Source organism: Alligator sinensis, unplaced genomic scaffold (assembly GCF_000455745.1).
Source record: "Alligator sinensis unplaced genomic scaffold, ASM45574v1 scaffold1322_1, whole genome shotgun sequence".
Taxonomy (NCBI): Eukaryota; Metazoa; Chordata; order Crocodylia; family Alligatoridae; genus Alligator; species Alligator sinensis.
This window is the reverse complement of record NW_005842116.1, coordinates 1,325,830-1,342,532: the sequence shown is the minus strand read 5'-3', so window position 1 is coordinate 1,342,532 and position 16,703 is coordinate 1,325,830. Positions and strand designations below refer to the sequence as shown.

The 16,703-nt window shown below is 51.5% G+C and overlaps 1 protein-coding gene across 1 annotated transcript in view; it reads right to left on the bottom strand.

The window, feature by feature from the left end:
• Nucleotides 1–2,287, bottom strand: part of NUAK2 (NUAK family kinase 2) — an 18,101-nt gene extending 15,814 nt beyond the window's left edge. The window contains exon 1 of the mRNA XM_006024794.2: nucleotides 2,282–2,287. Within this exon, the coding sequence (XP_006024856.1) occupies nucleotides 2,282–2,287 (6 nt within the window). The remainder of the gene's footprint in view (nucleotides 1–2,281) is intronic.
• Between the last annotated feature and the right edge of the window lie 14,416 nt (nucleotides 2,288–16,703).

Below are 16,703 nucleotides of genomic sequence, written 5' to 3'. Positions count from 1 at the left end.
CGGCGTTCCAAAGGTGTCAATGGGGCTCGGGGAGGGATGATGTCACCCGTGTCCCCCCCCACCCCAGCCAGCCAGCCAGCCAGCCGGCCCGGCCCCGGGCACGAGGGGCTGCAGGGGGCAGGGCAGGGGCTGGGCTGCGTTGCACCCTCTGGGGTCCCCCTGCAAGGACTTCCAAGCCCCCCCGGGTGCACCCAGTGGAGGATGGCCCTGCAGAGAGAAGGGCACTGGGCAGGGGGCCCAGAGCCCAGCTCAGAAGAAAAAGGATCACAAGCACACAAGCAAGCAGCACCGAAGGGAAATAAATGCCACGTCCCTGCGTGTTCCCCGGACTTGTCCAGGGAACGCGTGGCTCCGAGTCGTGCACGAGACCTGCCGTCCGTCCGCGCGGTCAGACCGTACGCCCGTCTTGCCCCGTCTCCCGTGTCACGGGGCGGCCGAGCAAGGGAGTGACCCGTGTCTGACGGGGGATGTTTGCCCCCAATCCTCTCCATTTAGGGTCCAGGGAGTTCTGATCAGGGGTCCCCGGTTTTCTGCGATTAACAAAAAAAATCCCCAATTTCCAAGTTAAAAAAAAAAAGACCCGCAAATCTACATTTTTCCATGATTAACATGAAACACCACTCATGCATATATATCTATAGATATGTATATCTATATCAATATGCATAGATATATATACACATATATACATATCTATATATATAGTAGCGTTTCACTTTGATCATGGAAAAATGTGGATTTGGGGTGACTTTTTTCAACTCAAAAATTGGGGATTTTTTTTATCAGAGAAAACCAGGATCCCTGGTTCTGACGTAGAGGCTGGGCCGTTCCCTCCCGTGCTCAATAGTGACTGATGCCCCTTTCCTCCAAGCATGTGTCCAGGGCCAGACACAGGCATGGGCAAACCGGGTGGCCACGCAGGACCTGGACAGAAAGGGGGCCCAAAAATGGTAATTTTTTTTCTGTTGTCCGATTATTATTATCATTATCTCTGGTGAAGGGGGGCCCGATACTAAAAGCTTGCCCGGGGCCACCAGGAGTCTCGGTGCGGTGCTGCACGTGTCCAGTCCCTTTGTGCGTCTGGCTGAGTTCTCAGCTTCCCCCACAGCCGGGGGCCACGAGTCCCACCCTTGAATGACGTGCTGGGTGAAAAAGAAACTCCTCTGGTTTGTTTTAAACTGGGACCTATTGGTTTCATGTTGTGACCCCTAGTTCTTGCCTGGTGGGAGAGCGTCAATAATAATAAATCCTTTGCCATTTAGTATTTAGTTCCCCCCAAGCATCTCTTTTCTAGCTGACCAGGCCTAGCCACATTAGTCTCTCTTCACATGGAAGCCCCTCCGTACTACTTATCCTCCTGGTTGCCCTTCTCCAGACCTTTCCTAGTTCTCCTATATCCTTTCTGAGGTGCGGGGATGAGCACTGGGGACAGTACTCAAGGAGTGGATGCACCATGGATTTATAAAGGGGCACGATGCTAGTTTCCATTGTGTTGATGAAGCGACGCACTAGATCTGTACTGATGGTGTTGGGGGTGCAGAGTTGCAGTGATGGGGCTGTAATTGCTGACTGATCAGCATCCCAAAGTCTTGGGTTTGAATAAACGCCACTGCCCTGCACTGTACAAGGGGCTGAGGTGGGTGAAAGGCATGCTCTGCATTGAAGCCAAACGCTCCATATTGATGGCTACGGCTGGCTCTGCTGTATTCTCCTTCCCTGTGGTCTGTTTGCCCCCGTGGTAATTCTTTGTTTTTGAATATCAGAAGAATGTTATTATTTCAAAAGGAGCCAAAACAAAAGCGTTTGCCTGGTTTGGCAGGCGTGCAGACAGCATCCTAGCGATTGAAACTGTAGATAACTGCAGCATTACTCATCCGCACAATCAGACCTGGCTTTTCCCAGCACTTCAAAGGCTGAAGGGCAGCTTGACAGGATGACACAGAGCAGGGTCTCCTGGTAATGTAATCAAGGACAGATCAAACCCAGAGCTAATGTGTGACTCAGACCCACTGAAGTAGATGGAAAGCCCACTGATTGTAGTGGGCTTCAGATCAGGGCCCTGTAGCATCTCTCAGTTTTATTCATACGATGCAGCTACACTACCAATAGGTGCGATGGCAGATGTAACCAAGCTAGCGCAACCTAGCTGACACTGATTACAGCGTAGCTGCAATAGCACAGAGCTCATTATAGATGGCAAAACCTGCCTGGTCCCCTGAGCAAATCCCAAGGGCTGTGCTGCTTTCTATACCCAAGCCTGGGAGTTTAAAGAGACACGAACCGACATGAGTCGTGGTCACATTTTTGACTGCCGTGTGGCTATAAACACTCAGCTCAAGATTTCAAGTGGTATTTAGGCACCTCATTCTCTCTGAAAAGCAACGGGAGCTAGGAGCCGATCCATGTTTGAGGACCTCGGCCTTTGATGATACAGAGGTATCCTCTCCTAGTGACTCTAGGCCAGTGAAGGCCCCAGTTCCCCGATGGAAGTTACTGGTTTAGTATCCTTCAGAGGTCAGATCCACTATATGCACTGCCCCTGGATGCTCAAAGCTGCCCCTGAAGTCATAGGTGCTCTGGATGTGCAGCAAATGCGGGCTGCATCCACGTGCATAACACTGAGATCACCCTATGGACAAAGAGGTCGCCATGCATCCAGATTTCATTTTTGAATCAGGGCTGATGCACAGACCTGCTGTTGTCCCCTGCCAGTTTGAGGGGCTTCCTTTGTGCTGACAATTTGCTATGCCAGAGTTATAATGAATTATTTACTGTACAGTAACAGCAGCTGCATTTCATTTTCCAACCAGCCAGCAGGTCCCATAGGCAAGATAAACAAGGCATAGATGAGATTAAATAAACTGCTGCAGTTTCAACGTCAAAACAAACAGATAGGATCCTGTTCAGGCAGCTCCGAGATATCACTGAACAGTCAAAGGCGGGGGAGGAAGAGGGAATAGACCCTTTATTGCAATAAAAAATAAGCAAAGCAATTTCACTTGCTGGAGCAGCGAGCAGTCGTGTCTTTTGGACCACTCTGGGCCCAATTCCCCTTTCACAATGTAACTCCATTGAGGAGTTATGAGGTCTTACTTCTGAATAAGAACCTGACTCTGGGAAATATTTGATCACATAATGACTTTAAGTATGTACAAGTCTCCTGTTGATGCTTTCCTGGTTGGACATCTTTCTCTGTGGCGAGAGGGAAGTCCAGCCTTTGGGAATTTCTTCTGGTCTTTCTATCAGTGGAATTATTTTCTGTTGCTGAAACTGGTGTGACGCACAGGATTTGAAGTGGTCTGGCTCATGATATCTTGCATTTCCTTTGAATTGTCAAGGTACATCCAGCCAAGCTCAATGGCATCCCGTGATAAGGATCTTCCATTGTCATAGTAAGGATCACTACATTTGGTCTATGCGGGGGAAGGTCTCTAAAAATTCCCCCCTGTTGCAACATTAGCCACGCTAGAGAGATCCTCTATGGATGCAGCTGCTCATAACACAGCGAGCTACATTTTCTGCTAGTATCTCTCTGCAACAGTCAACAGGGAAGTCAGCATGGCATTTGGCTCCATGTCAGGTCACCCTGCTCGGTCTAATCCACATGACTTTTTGCTGCCAAGAGCTTGTTTACCTATGCACTCCCAATGTTATTCCTCGGGGGTGATCTCTTTAGAGAAAACACTGGATTTGGTCAAAATCCGTAGGTCTGACTTATTTTTCAGTGAAATCAACAGCTATAGGATTGAGCCCGATTTCCAGGTTTACAAAACAATGAGCTTCCCATTGGAGACATTTACAGAAGTGAGATCTCCCTCTGGCAATAAGAAAAGTTTTGCCAAGCATTCAAATACCAGAGAAGATCATTTAGCTTATTATTGCCTCTAATTAGTGCTCCTGAACTTGGCAACATTCTTGACCTGCTGCTGGGGGGTGCTCAGACAGGTGTGAAATCCATTCTTCCCCTGAGAGCACCAAAGGAACTGGCTCTACTCCCATCCCTCAAATATCCCCTTGATCAACATGGAGAGAGGAAATGCATTAGCACCAGTGCAAAAAGGGGTTTGGAAAGAAATGTATCACCTATCAAGCCTAATGATTACAACAAGGGTCATGATTGCTACAATGGCATTTCCCGCTACCAAATTCCATTGTAGCAGTCCCAGTCTGTGATGAATCAGCCTTGCAAAAGTCTGCTAATCCACTCACCGGAAGCGGCTAATCTTTAGTTATTTTTGGATAGACAAGCAAAAGATTGCTAGTTTTTTTAAGTATCATCTTGGTTAGAGCTTTGGCAAGTAGATTTTATGCCATGGTGGCTAATTTTGTGTACAATATTTTTGCATACCAGATTAGCTTGATGTAGAATATCAATTTTGCACTGATGGTATATGGGTTTCTGCCTTACTTATATGTAATTAGTAGCCTGAAGTAATATGCTATACACATTGTAAATAAGGACAGCAGGATCTAGCTCAGATTTAGACATGGATACAGAGATAGGCAAAGCTGTTGAAGTCAAAGCTGATTCAGGGCTGGAATGGCTGGAAGATGTATTCATCTCCACGGGCAATCATCCATATGGAAAGTCTGAGAGGTAGAGGCCCATGGAGAAGTAAAAAGAGCTAAGAAAAATGCGCTTAACATTCACCTTTTTCTTTCTTTTTCTGTATGCTCCATTCATGGTGGCAAGATTGTCTAGTGATTGCTACCCAGGGTTGAGATCAGGATTCTTGGGTTCTGCTTCTTGCTCTGTAGGATCTTGAGGCAATCACAAAAATTTGCCACCTCTCAATTCCACATGTGTTGAAAAGGACACGTCATACTGTATCGCATTGTGTCTTACCGCTCTCATTTGGGGATCATCCAGCCAAGGCATCTCAGATTAAGGTGACATCAAGTCAAAGGAGTCTTAGGGCACTAGGCCAGTTTGCAAAACTACTGGGCGCTGCAGCAGATGCACAATCTGTGACTTCTGCACTGCCACACCTGGAGTGTGTAGTAGGGTTGGAGTGATGGTATAGCTGTAAGGCTCCAGGAAATACAGCACAAGCAAAGCTTGTTTTGGTGCTAGCTTTTATTGGACCAACTGTATGGTTGGGAGAAATGTTAGATAAGCTTTGGGCACAAGGTGCCCTCCCAGGTCTGGGAAAGTGTCCTGAAGAAAGGCGCTTTGTGCCTGAATGCTTGTCAAATATCCCTCCCAACTATACAATTGGTCCAATAAAAGCTAGCACTACTGCAGCATGCCTTCCTTGTGGCTTGGCATCGTGTGTCACTGCTCAGAGACTCACCGCCCTCTTTGTTCCTTGCACATCTGCAGCCAGCAATTCCCAGCAGTCAGTTGAGCTCCTGCTTGGAAACAAGGTGGACTGCCAATAAATCTGCGACATGCACTGGGAGTAAATAACACTTCCCTCTATATGAAACACGCACATGCACTTATTATATTTGCATAGCCAAATGATTGTTTCTGTATAGATAAGGAGAAAGTAAATTGTTAACTTATATAGGCAGCATGCTAAAAGGTGGACTAAAATAAGCCACCTTCATATATACGGTACTTGTATATCAAGGTGATAAATTACCTTAAAATTGCCTAAGATAGATTGCGGGGGGAAGAATTATAGGTTTTAAACATATAAGACTTAGGCCATTATAGAGTTAAAGTATAAATGGTGTCCTCCATTCCTGTCATTCTCCTTCGGCTTTTCAGTCAATACAGCATGCAAGACCCCCCACCAGTATAAAGCCCCAAATTGCAGTTGATAAGAACCGCAGACAAGTGGTTGAGATAAGGATGGAGTGGTAGCTATTACCCTACATTCCCATGCTTTTGTGAGCTTGAAGTAGATCTTAGGGGTTTTGTTCTCCTCTCACATGCATGCAAATAGCTTCCTTTAATACCAAGTTAATGGGAGTTATGCATGCACATCAACAGAAATGAGTTACCCACCCACGCTGCCAGACGGGGAATATAATCCTTCCAGCTTTTCTGTTATATCCGCTTGTTTGGTCCATCTCATCAGGTGTCCCCCTGGAGCAGATCAAATGGGCTATACCACTTATCCAGTGTGACATGTAATGTCCTGTAAACATATCAGGGAGTGTAATTAAAAGGTTGTGCCACTGGTTTCAGAAGCCTGTCATGGAACAATGGTTTCCTGGCGCTAGATAGATGCAGAAACATTTATCAAAAATAAACATCGAGCAGAGCCGGGGCATTTATTTTCAAAGCAGGAAGCATTTGCTTTTCACGGCAATGACTTTGCATCCATTCCAGCCAGTGATGGATGTTCATGGAATCATTTTGTCTGCTAGCTGCTGAGGATGACAGCAGTTTGCTCCGCAAGGGCTCAGCGGATGCACACACACACACTCTCCGCCAACATGACATTGTCAATAGGACGGGTGATTTTCCACCACAACAGTTACACCAGGACAACACACAAGGTGGGTGCATTTGCAATGGTAGAAGGGCATGCCCTAACCAATTATTTCTTTTTCCGTGTGGGAATAAACTGTATTGTTATAAACCCTTGTATCCCAGTGAAAAAAAAATGTTGCTGTGCCAGGAGAGTTGTTCCGTGGTAATTCCACCTGTAAAATGAAGACTTTGGGTTTCTTCTAGCTTCTTCCTCAGACCAGAGGGATTTCTTCATAGACATTTGGCTAGCAATAGTGAAGAGAGGCTTCTCAGAGCAGACCCTGAAATACCAACCATCTGAGTTCCTGATGCCAAGGTCATTCAGACTAGCGGTCACAGCCCGATTTCCAAAAACCTGGCTCCTCCGTCAGTCAATGTGGCCTCTCATATTGGCGGGTTCAAATGAGGACACACTGGCGCCCAGTTTCCTAATTTATTGAGCCCAATTAGGTAACTTGAAAGCCGCATGATTTCATTAGGGGCTGCATATGACGGCACACTCAGGACTGTGCCTGCTACAGGCTTTGCGGATGATACAAGGGCAGTTGAGTTGAGGCTCTTATAAAATTCTGGCATTACTCCATCTGAGTCTAGCTCTCCATCCTTCCTAGGCTCGTTCGCCTATAAAAGGACTGCGATCGAGCAAGGATAGGCATTTTGGTCCCTCAGCGAACAAGTGAAAAAAGAAAAATCCTGGTCCCCCATCATATGCTACAGCCCGTTGTCATTCCAGAGGCCTCTGGGATGTGAGTCACCACAACAGTTGGGCTACAGCCCAATAACAGAGACACAATGCCTTGTGAAGAGCACTCGGGATTCATCATATATGATCAGTTTTAAACCGAATCGTGTTACAGCGAAAGTCTATTATTCCAAAAATCCTGCAGATAATTTCCAGTCTGTTTGCAAGACTGCTGACAAGGATTTCCCATGCTGTGTTGGTTGTGGTACCAAATTTGGCAGGAAAGCAACTGCAACCAGATAACTAGGTGACCTCTGGAGGTAGGTCCCTTCCAGTCCTACTTCTCTATGAATCCTATGCCCCTTTCTGTTTTTTTAACTGATCTCCAAATGAAGAGGAAAGGCACGTCATGCCTGAAAGTCTATCCAACCATACTGCTGGCCCAATAAACGACACTGCCAAATATATCCCGTTTCTTTTCACATGTTCCGTGGACTTTTGCAGCTACAATACTACAGCCCAACTCCAAAGCAAAAGCAGTTACAGCAATAAGACCCGGCTTCAAAGGACAGAAGCACTTGCATGCCCGAGTGGTGGGGCTAGTGACGGGTTGGAAGTCACGGATGTGCTCGAGTGCTGCTCTATTTCCTGCTCCTGGGGCCTCCTCAAACCGCTATTTGGAGCCACAGCCTCTGTGATGTGAGATGAGGCGGGCGTACTGCTGCCCATTCTTCAATGAGTGGCCAGGTTGTGCACTTGGGCATCTGGGCGAAACCCTGTTTGTCACCAGGGTTGCACAAGACCAGGCCAGAAAGGGTCCCTTTCATGAACAGAATTGCCAGAAGCCCCTCAGCTGTGCCTGGGCAGCAGCAGAAAGGATCGACAAGAGGCAAGAATGGTGCGCCGCATCCTGACGCATGCATCTCACTGGGCAGATGCAGCATGCAATCCTCAGCAAGGACCTCCTTGAGGTCCTTTCGAGCAGCTCTGTTTGCTGGGCTTGTACCTCAAGAAGAGAGCCGTGCATGTGGATGCGATGACATATGATGTTAGTCACACTCAGGGCTCCTCGACCACCCCGGCGCAAGACAAGCCTTGGGTGTGTTGTACACATGACAGGCCTGCAAGCTGCAGTGGATGGAGGTTCTGGTTATTGTATCCGCGATGATGTTTCCACGCCTGGTTCTTCAGCAGCTGGGTTTGGCAGACCTTATCTGCTTCCTTTCAAAGACGGGCTAAGCATCTTGCAAGATTTCTGTCTTTTGGGGCAACTGGGCATGGCTACAGCTACAGAAAACCAGCAGCTGCCTCCAGAGAGCCAGGATCCGGGTCCCACAAGGGATGCGTTTCAGAGACAGGGCAGGAGAGAAGGAATTCCTTCTGGTACCATCTGCTCAGTGGTCCCGTGTGTGCCAGGAGAAGAAACTCAGAGGAACAACCAGTTAAAGAAAACTGAGTCTTAGATCACAGGCACCCCTGACCAAGTGCAATATTGCAACACTGGCAAACAAGGCTCATTGGGTAAATCTGGTATCTTTTATTAGACGAACTCATATAGTTGGAAAAATGTTTCTTAGCAAACTTTTGGGCACAACACTGGCAGTTCTTATCTTGGGGCACAGAGGTGGGGAAGGAGACCTCCTGATGCCCCTTCCAGCCTTGTTTCCTGGAAATCTGGAGTCGCAAGGGTAAAACTCAGCTCCTATCTGTCTCCATAAACTAACAGACTTCTCTTTTGCATGGGGCAGCATTTGAGACCCTAAAGCTAAAAAAACCCCTCAATTTATAGGGGAAAAAGGGTCAATGTCCAAACTGGGAAGCAGACACAAATTTTGCCAGTGACCCCTGTGCTTACGATGGGCTGAACTGAAAGCCTAGAGCAGGGCAACTCTGTGTTTGCAAGCATTAGATGTCTGGATCCAAATACTGTGGCTTGGGTCCTCTCTAGTAATAAAACACCTGCTCAGGGGAGCTCTGCGTGGCTTTGTGTTCATTGTCCAGGTGAAGACCCACGCGCACACACCTGTATGACAAGGCACGTGCAAGGGACCCAGGTGCACACGTGTATGTATGAATTCATACAGTGTCCGATTCATCCATGCCGATGATGCATCTGCACCCAAAGCCTTGCACATATGCACACCCACACGTGCCTTCCCAGTGTACACATGTATACCGCAGTTATCTCAGCCCCGCGTGCCTCATTTCCGAGTAGCACTTCACAGGGCACTTGAACTATTTCTGGAGAAGCGATGACTTCATGGTCACGTACCATCCCGAGCAGTGGGCCCCACATTGCATGCAGCCCTGCAGCCATCAGTAGTTATGATTAAAGGCCCCGTTCCATGGAGCAGGTTTGATCAGCAGCACAGACCTCCTTCCTGCTGTCTTACCTTGCCCCTCCAGGTGCAATGGGATCTATCGAGTATCAGTTTCCAAGCTGGAAACGCTTCCAGGATCAGCCACTGAAAAGCACGTTCAGCACGCGTGCAGGGAAAGGAAACAGGAATGCGGGGGAGCGCTGCAGAGCACAGCTGCTCTGGCCAACCTCCCTGACCACTGGAGTCACGCTGGTGTAACAGAGGGAAGAATTTGGCCCACAGGCTTGGAGCAGCAACTTGCACTCGTCTGCAGCAGGGACTGCATCCTGCCAGGTGCTGAGTAGGGTGTGAGTGCTGTCAGCAGCCGGCAGGGTTGTGTCCTACAGGAGAGCTGGGGCTGATCTGTGTTGGGAAGATGCTGGCACAGAAGAAAAGAGCCCTGCCCTGAGCCCTGGGGTCCTTGACTTTGACCTGAGGACAGGCCAGCAGAGACCCGCAGTGGACACCCCATCCAGAGAAGGGTGCTTGCAAACCCGCTACCCCTCCAGCACTGGGGAGGAGCCCACATCTCAGCATAGGCCCCGGTGCTACCAGCTGAGCCAGCCTGACATAATCCCACTGGCTGCAGTGCATCTCTGCCCTCGGCAGCCAGACCCTTGGCAGAGCCGGTTCGGTCCAAGGCCGAGAGCCGGGCGCCCTCTGCTGCTCACTCGTGTCACGCTTGCAAGCCCTTCTCTGCAATCTCCAGGTCTAGAAACATTTAGGTTTCGAGAAAAGTGGCAGGTCTCAGGGGCCTCCTGGCTCCAGCCCCGCAATTGCAGCAGCAGCACCCAGCCTTGCACAAGCTGCCAAACCACCAGAGAGAGAGAAAGGACCCTGGGACCGATCAGGAGGGCCATGGCAGGTGCACATGATCCCCTCTCCTGCAGCCTGAGACCTGACTTGCAGCCTCCACGCCTGCCACCAGTCACGCAGCAAAGCACCGCACAAGTGGGCTACACCGTGCCACTGCCCCTCACCCACCAAGCACAGCAGCCTGGTTTCACATGCCCACGTACACTGCACGCCCATTTTAGCAGCAGCAGCATCTGCCATCTCACCCGCCCTGCCCTGTCCCATCTTCTCACCATAAAGGCTCTTCGATGCCCTCTGACCAGGAGCTGGCTGCTCAGCCCTCGCTTCCACGGGCAAAATACACAACCCAATTCACTACAGGGCCTCTCTCCCCTCAGACATGGGTTTAGTCCCTCTTGGAGACCCACTTCACTTCCAACATATCAGAAGGGCCCTTTCACTCCTTGTGATGCAACCATCAGGGCCTGCCTTTGATGCTGAAGCTGTTAAGGGAAAAGATATGCAAAAAGAATAAAAAAAGAAAAGCCTCCAGGGAAGCTGCTGAGGTTGTGGATTGTGCTTCCATTCCCCTTGCCATCTTGGATGCACCTGTATCCGCACATGGATCACCTTGCCCGCAGGCTACTGATTGCTGGTCCCCCGCACGGCCGAGAGGCAGATGTTTCCAAACACTCTTAGCTTGTTACCTACCAGGGGCTCCCATTCCTTCGCTCCTTCCTTCCCTGTCCTCCCTTTTCACTGTCAGCCCAGAGCCCTGGCATCACCTGCTGCACCACCAACGCCGTGCCATCGAACTGCTGGACATGGCTACACCTAGCCAAGAATGGAGCAGTGTTTAAAGCTCTGGCTCTTCCCCTTCTGCAGAGCAGGCCACAGATGCCCTGGCGGGCTGCTTCTGGGTGAAGATTATAATGCCCCATGAAACAGTAAGGTCCAGGGAGCTCCAAGGCTTGGAGATCTCTTGCATTGAGCCCTGTCCGGGCAGGAAAGAGCTCACGCTGGAGAGCGCAGGGGCAGCTGGGAGCCATCGAGGAGGCACAAGTGCTGTGGGTAAAATTGCCCTGGCAGTGCCCTGCGCCTTATAGCCCTGGAGTGGGCTGGAGATCTCCTGCGGCTTGCAGCGCCGACCATGCTTCATGCGGTGCAGCAAGGATCTGTGCCTTCTGTCTGGTTTTAATTACCAACTGGGTTTCCCCAGTCTCCGCAGTGAGCTCATTAAACCAATGATTCTGAGATTAATTAACGGAAGCTCCTCCTGTTTCACCTTGGGTTGCTCCGTCATGCGAGGCAAGGAAACAGCTCCCCAGAACACCATTGCTGGTGGATGCTTTTCCATGAAGCCACTGAAGGCAAATTAGGCTGAGGACAGTGCTGGTCTCTTTCCTGTGATGCCACATCCAAGCAGAGCCCAGCCTCCCCCGACCCCGCAGCAGACTGGTCTCGGGGCGCGGGACTGTAGGGGATGCATGAGCAGAACAGGAGTCAGGAGGCTGTTCCCAGCTCTGCCACTTGCCGAGTGACCCTGGAGAAATCTTCCCTCCACCCCATGCCTCAGTTTCCCCACTTGTCAAACAGGCCTCACAGTACGGACCTCTTTGCCTGGCTTTGCTGGTATCACAGATCATAATTTGCAGGGAAACCTGACCTGGGTGACCCTAGAGACAAGACCGGGGAGCCTTGCACAGAGAGGAGCACCTGGGAAACCAGGGTTGAGTGAAAGCCCCTTGCAACCAGCAGGACAGCCCGGGGCTTCAGCTCTGGCCCTTCCTGCTGGGGAAGGTGCCATGCTGGCAGTCCTGGAAGCTGAAGTCATCTGTATGACCCAGGGCAGATTTCACACCTACCAAACTATCAGGGCCCTCTCTAGAGATCTGAGCTCATGTCTGTCTTGGTGGTAACGCTTCTTTGCCAGCCCCTTGCTGGCTCCCAGGCCTGGGCTGCTGTCCCACGTGCTGTGGGGCTGCTCCTAACTGATGCCAGTAGAAGCAAGACTATGATCGGACCTGCAGCTGTCCTTACATTTCCCAGGGAAAGGGGCATGGGTGCAATTCCCTGGAGCTAGCAGAGCAAAACTGCACCCCAGAGCCCCTGCTAGCAGACAGCTTTGCTGCTAGGAGGGGAGGTCAGAGCAGTGGGGGAGCACCAGGCCATCTCCTGTGGGTCCCCAGTGCTTTACAGAGGGGAGGAAGGAGCATTTTTCCCCAGGGAAACTGAGGCATGGACTGCTCAGCATCCCATCCATCCTGGCTCTCTCAAGCAGCAGCATCCCCCATTGTAAAGGACAGTGAGGATGTGAGCAGGGGGCTCTGCGGAGCTTCCCAGGTGGAGCAAAAAGTTCATGCACCGCTTAGCAAATGATGCCCCATGCTAGCCCCCAGTGCCATGCTGCTTCCCAAACACCCCTGTCTCTTCTTCCTCCCTGTTTCTTGATCGCTCCCCTTGGCCTGAATTAGGTGTTGGGATTTCCTGCCCTTTCCCTTCCAGGGTGTTTGTGAGCAGGGCTCCAGCCCGGCTGGTGGGCTCATTCGTTTCCACATGCTGAGACAGGCTGTGGCTGCCCAGGACGGGGAAGGGTCCCACTCCTCTTTTCTACCCAGCAGGGCTCCCAGAGGGGCTGCGTTGCTGCTGTGGGGTCTGAACTGCTCTTGTAGCCTTGGTGTTTTAAGCACCGGTATCCCAACCACCAGGATCCTTCCCCACTTCAGAGCGGCAATCGGCCAACCCAAATCCTGCCTGTAGCTTCACCGGGATTTAGCCTTCTTCATCCCTTGCTGTGATGCGCAGTGTTGCTGGGGGCTGCTGCCCTCCAGCTCAGATGTGACCCTATCTCTGTCCTTGGTGCCATTATTCATGTAGATTTACATACCTTTCCCCCAGGAGGGGCTCTTCCCTTTGTGTCCGTGGGTGCTGAGTGCTCACTACAGCCATCAGACGTGCTCAGCACCTCACCAGGTTGGGCCCATGAACAGTCTGAACTCACACTCTTGCACACTCACACTAGCCTCAAATGCCTCCTTGAGGCCTGCCTAGAGCTGGTGTCCTCGCTAGCAGCTTTGGGCTCCTCCTTCCGCAGCCACGCGATGGAAATGACTCGAGCACTGGGACCGCAGGTGGGAGGATGTGAGCAGACAGGACAGACTGCGTGGGTTGTTCTTAGCCAAGGACAAGCAGGTGGGATGTAAATAATTAGCTTGGGGGGTTGTTAGCAAATGGCTTCCCCCTTTCATCTGTGGTAGGTGGCAGTTCCAGATCAGAGGGGAGCGTGACTTACAGCTGACAGGAGGGATTGCACTTCAAATGGGGCCACTGATTTCCCTGCTCCAGGGCAAATGCAAACAGATGGGGATGATTTTCTACCCTCTGGCTCTGAAACAGCTTTACAGGGAGAGGACAGATGGCTCCAGGCGCAGCCTGCAGATCAGCATCACAAGTGCTCCGGCCTTCAGGAGCACCGGATCTAGGGGCTGAGGCAGGCATCTGGAGCTGGGTGTAGATTCCCAGGATGCTGGTTCTGGGGGATCTCTGTGGGCTGCGATGAGGTGCCAGAGGGGGACTGGAGCCCTGAGCTCTGCTGCTTTCCCTCTCCCCAGCTGTAGAAAGGAACCGCCATGAGCTACCTGGCCTTTGCAGCCTTGACCATCATCCTCGGTGGTCCCACAAGGGTGGGAATCAGGCGAGTCTGCTACCCCATGCAGGCACCGCGCTAGGACTTAACATGGCAAATCCATTACACACACAGCATGCCCGAGACCAGCACCTGCACTCACCGATCTCCAAAAAAGGTGTCACGAGGGGCAGCGTAGCTGCTGAGTCACCCCAGGGGCACTGAAAGCCGAGTCATCCCAGGAGAGATGCTGCCTCCTGGAGGGTATAAGTGATGTGCGGATGGCCTGCGGGTGCCAGTGATGATACCCGCCCTGCAAGCAGGGACAGTGCCAGTTCCCAGCTGTTTCTGGCATGGACGAAGGGTGGCTGCATCATGAGGCAGCTACAGTCCTTCTCTGTCTCCGTGCATGAAAGCACCAGGCTGGTGCTACAAATGGAGGCCTTCTCCAAGGGAGCTATTCAGCCCCACCACACAGGAGGTGAGCACCCCACCTGCTTCAGTGTATTAATCCTCACAGCAGTATCCCCACCCCATAGGACACAGCGGGTGTATCTGCATGTTCATTAATGCATCTTAATTACTGCACATTTTAGTACTTCCTTATGAAGTACTAACTAAATGCGCAATAACTAGAGTTACTGCACAGTCGTGCTGGAACACGGCTATTTTGTTAGCCTAGTAACACTGCGCAGTAAACTATTAGCACGGTTTTTGCCCACCGCGCTACTGCACAGTGTTATTAGACTATCTCATGGTGATGCAGCCAGAGATTACCCTACAAAGATTAAGTCTACCCTACACACAGCCCTTTCCTTGCCTTTCCCTGTGCAGCTCCAATGTAACAGGGTCCTCGGAGAGCAGCCTGGACAGTATGTCTGCAGGACCCTTCTCTCGCTCTGGTCTCTTCTAGGTGCAAAATGACCAGACTGGGCTCCCCGCATTGGCTGCTGCCCTAAAAAGCCGCTAGGTGTCCTCAGAGTTGCACAGGAACGGCCCCAAAAGGCAACCCCGCTCCTTTGCAGTCCAGCACTGGGAAAGCAGCCCTGGGGAGCAGGGCCCTTGCTAGACACCCCCATCCCCGAGTCACCCCCAGCTCCAAGGGGCATCTCAGCCTCCGGGATGACAATCCTGGACAGCAACCCACACCTGCTCCTACACAACACCCTGGCCCAGAGCACGTGTTGTCACCGCACTGGCTCAACACCATCCATGCACCCTGGACTTGTCTGAGTCCCCTGAATGACCCTTCTCCCTGGCCCAGATTTCCCCAGTGCCGTGATATCCTTTAGTCTGCTCCATGCTGACATCTGGAAAGAGACTGGGAATGTACTGCAGCCTGTCCGGGGAGACTCCAGGGGTTGTTTTGCTGTGCCAGGCACCAGAGTCACATCAGCATCACTTCACATCCAATGCACCTGCAGCAGGTTGTCGGAGGGGCCTCCATCGTCTGTGCACATTCACTCCTTGAAGATGCCCGATCTGCGCTGAGGCTGGTTCTCCCCAGCGGAAAGCACTGCCAGGCACAGTGGTGACACTCCTGGTCTGTTCTGTGACAGGTCTGTAGCCTCACCTGCTAATGCGGACACAGGCTGGTTTGAAGATGCATGGCCCAGTAGAGCATTTCAGTATGACAGCAGTGTGTCTTCAATCCCAGGTTGCTGGAAGACCCTTTGCTAGGTTGTAGGTGACCCCCCAGGCTGGGAAGCCTTGGACATGCACTTTGGAGAGACCCACGACAAGTGGCACAGCCTGCTTAGGTGAGGCCAGAAATATGTGCAGTGGCAACAGGGCTGCCCAGCCTGGCAAGACCATGTGCCTGGCTGGCCCTGTAAAATAGGGTCAACATATGCAGGGGAGGGTAAAGGGCTTTCAGTTCTGAAGCCTCCTTCTGAAACCCCCCACTAGCTGCTGGCAGTACAAAAGCCATGGCAGATAGGTCTGCAGCACTGACTGTGCAGCACGGGGCACAGAAGCCCAGCCCAACAGCAGGGAACAATCCTACCCTGGGATCCCTCATCTCTAAAAGGCCTTGGTGGCTGTTGCTCTTGGATCTCAACCAGCATCTGCCATGTCAGCCATGACCATGGCCTACTGTGCTATTGCTGGCTGCTCTGTTGGGGCAGCCCAGGGAAGAGCTTCATCGGCAGCGATGTGGGGAGTGAATCTTGGGCTCACCCATCACTACTTCCATCAGGCCCCTTACAAGCCTGGTATAACCCCTCCACGGCCAGCTGGTGTTGGCATGAATGCCTGGGTAGCCTTGTCCACCTACCGCTTGCCCCTTCATCCCAGCCCATCACTGAGTATTCCCAGCAGCTCTCCAGGCACCTATAAAGCCCTGGCTGAGCCCCGCTGGCACAGCTAGAGCAAACCAGTGCAGCAGTACAGGCCCGAGAGTGAATCTGTGCTCACACCCACCACCTTTAAACACAACCAAGCACCAGCGCCGTTCCCCTGAGACCTGTGGACATGCATTTCCCTTCCAAAGCCCTGCTAACTGGCCACAGGACAGCAAGGGAGCAATTCACCTGTGGGATGGGCTTGTAGCATGGCAGTCACACAGCCATCAAAAACAACTTGGCTTTGAGGCCGACGGCTTCATTATGAAATGCACATCAGACGCCCGAGAGGCCAGGGCTGGAGTGGTGTCAGGGCTCTCCTCGAATCAGTGTCTCATGGCAGCCCCTATGCATGCTGGCACCAGAGAGTGCTCCCCAGGCTGGCTCTCCCCCTCCCTCAGGTCCATGGCCCAGATCTGCAAATCCCCAACCATAGGTAGGAGGAGTGGAAAGAATCGCTCAGCACTGGGAG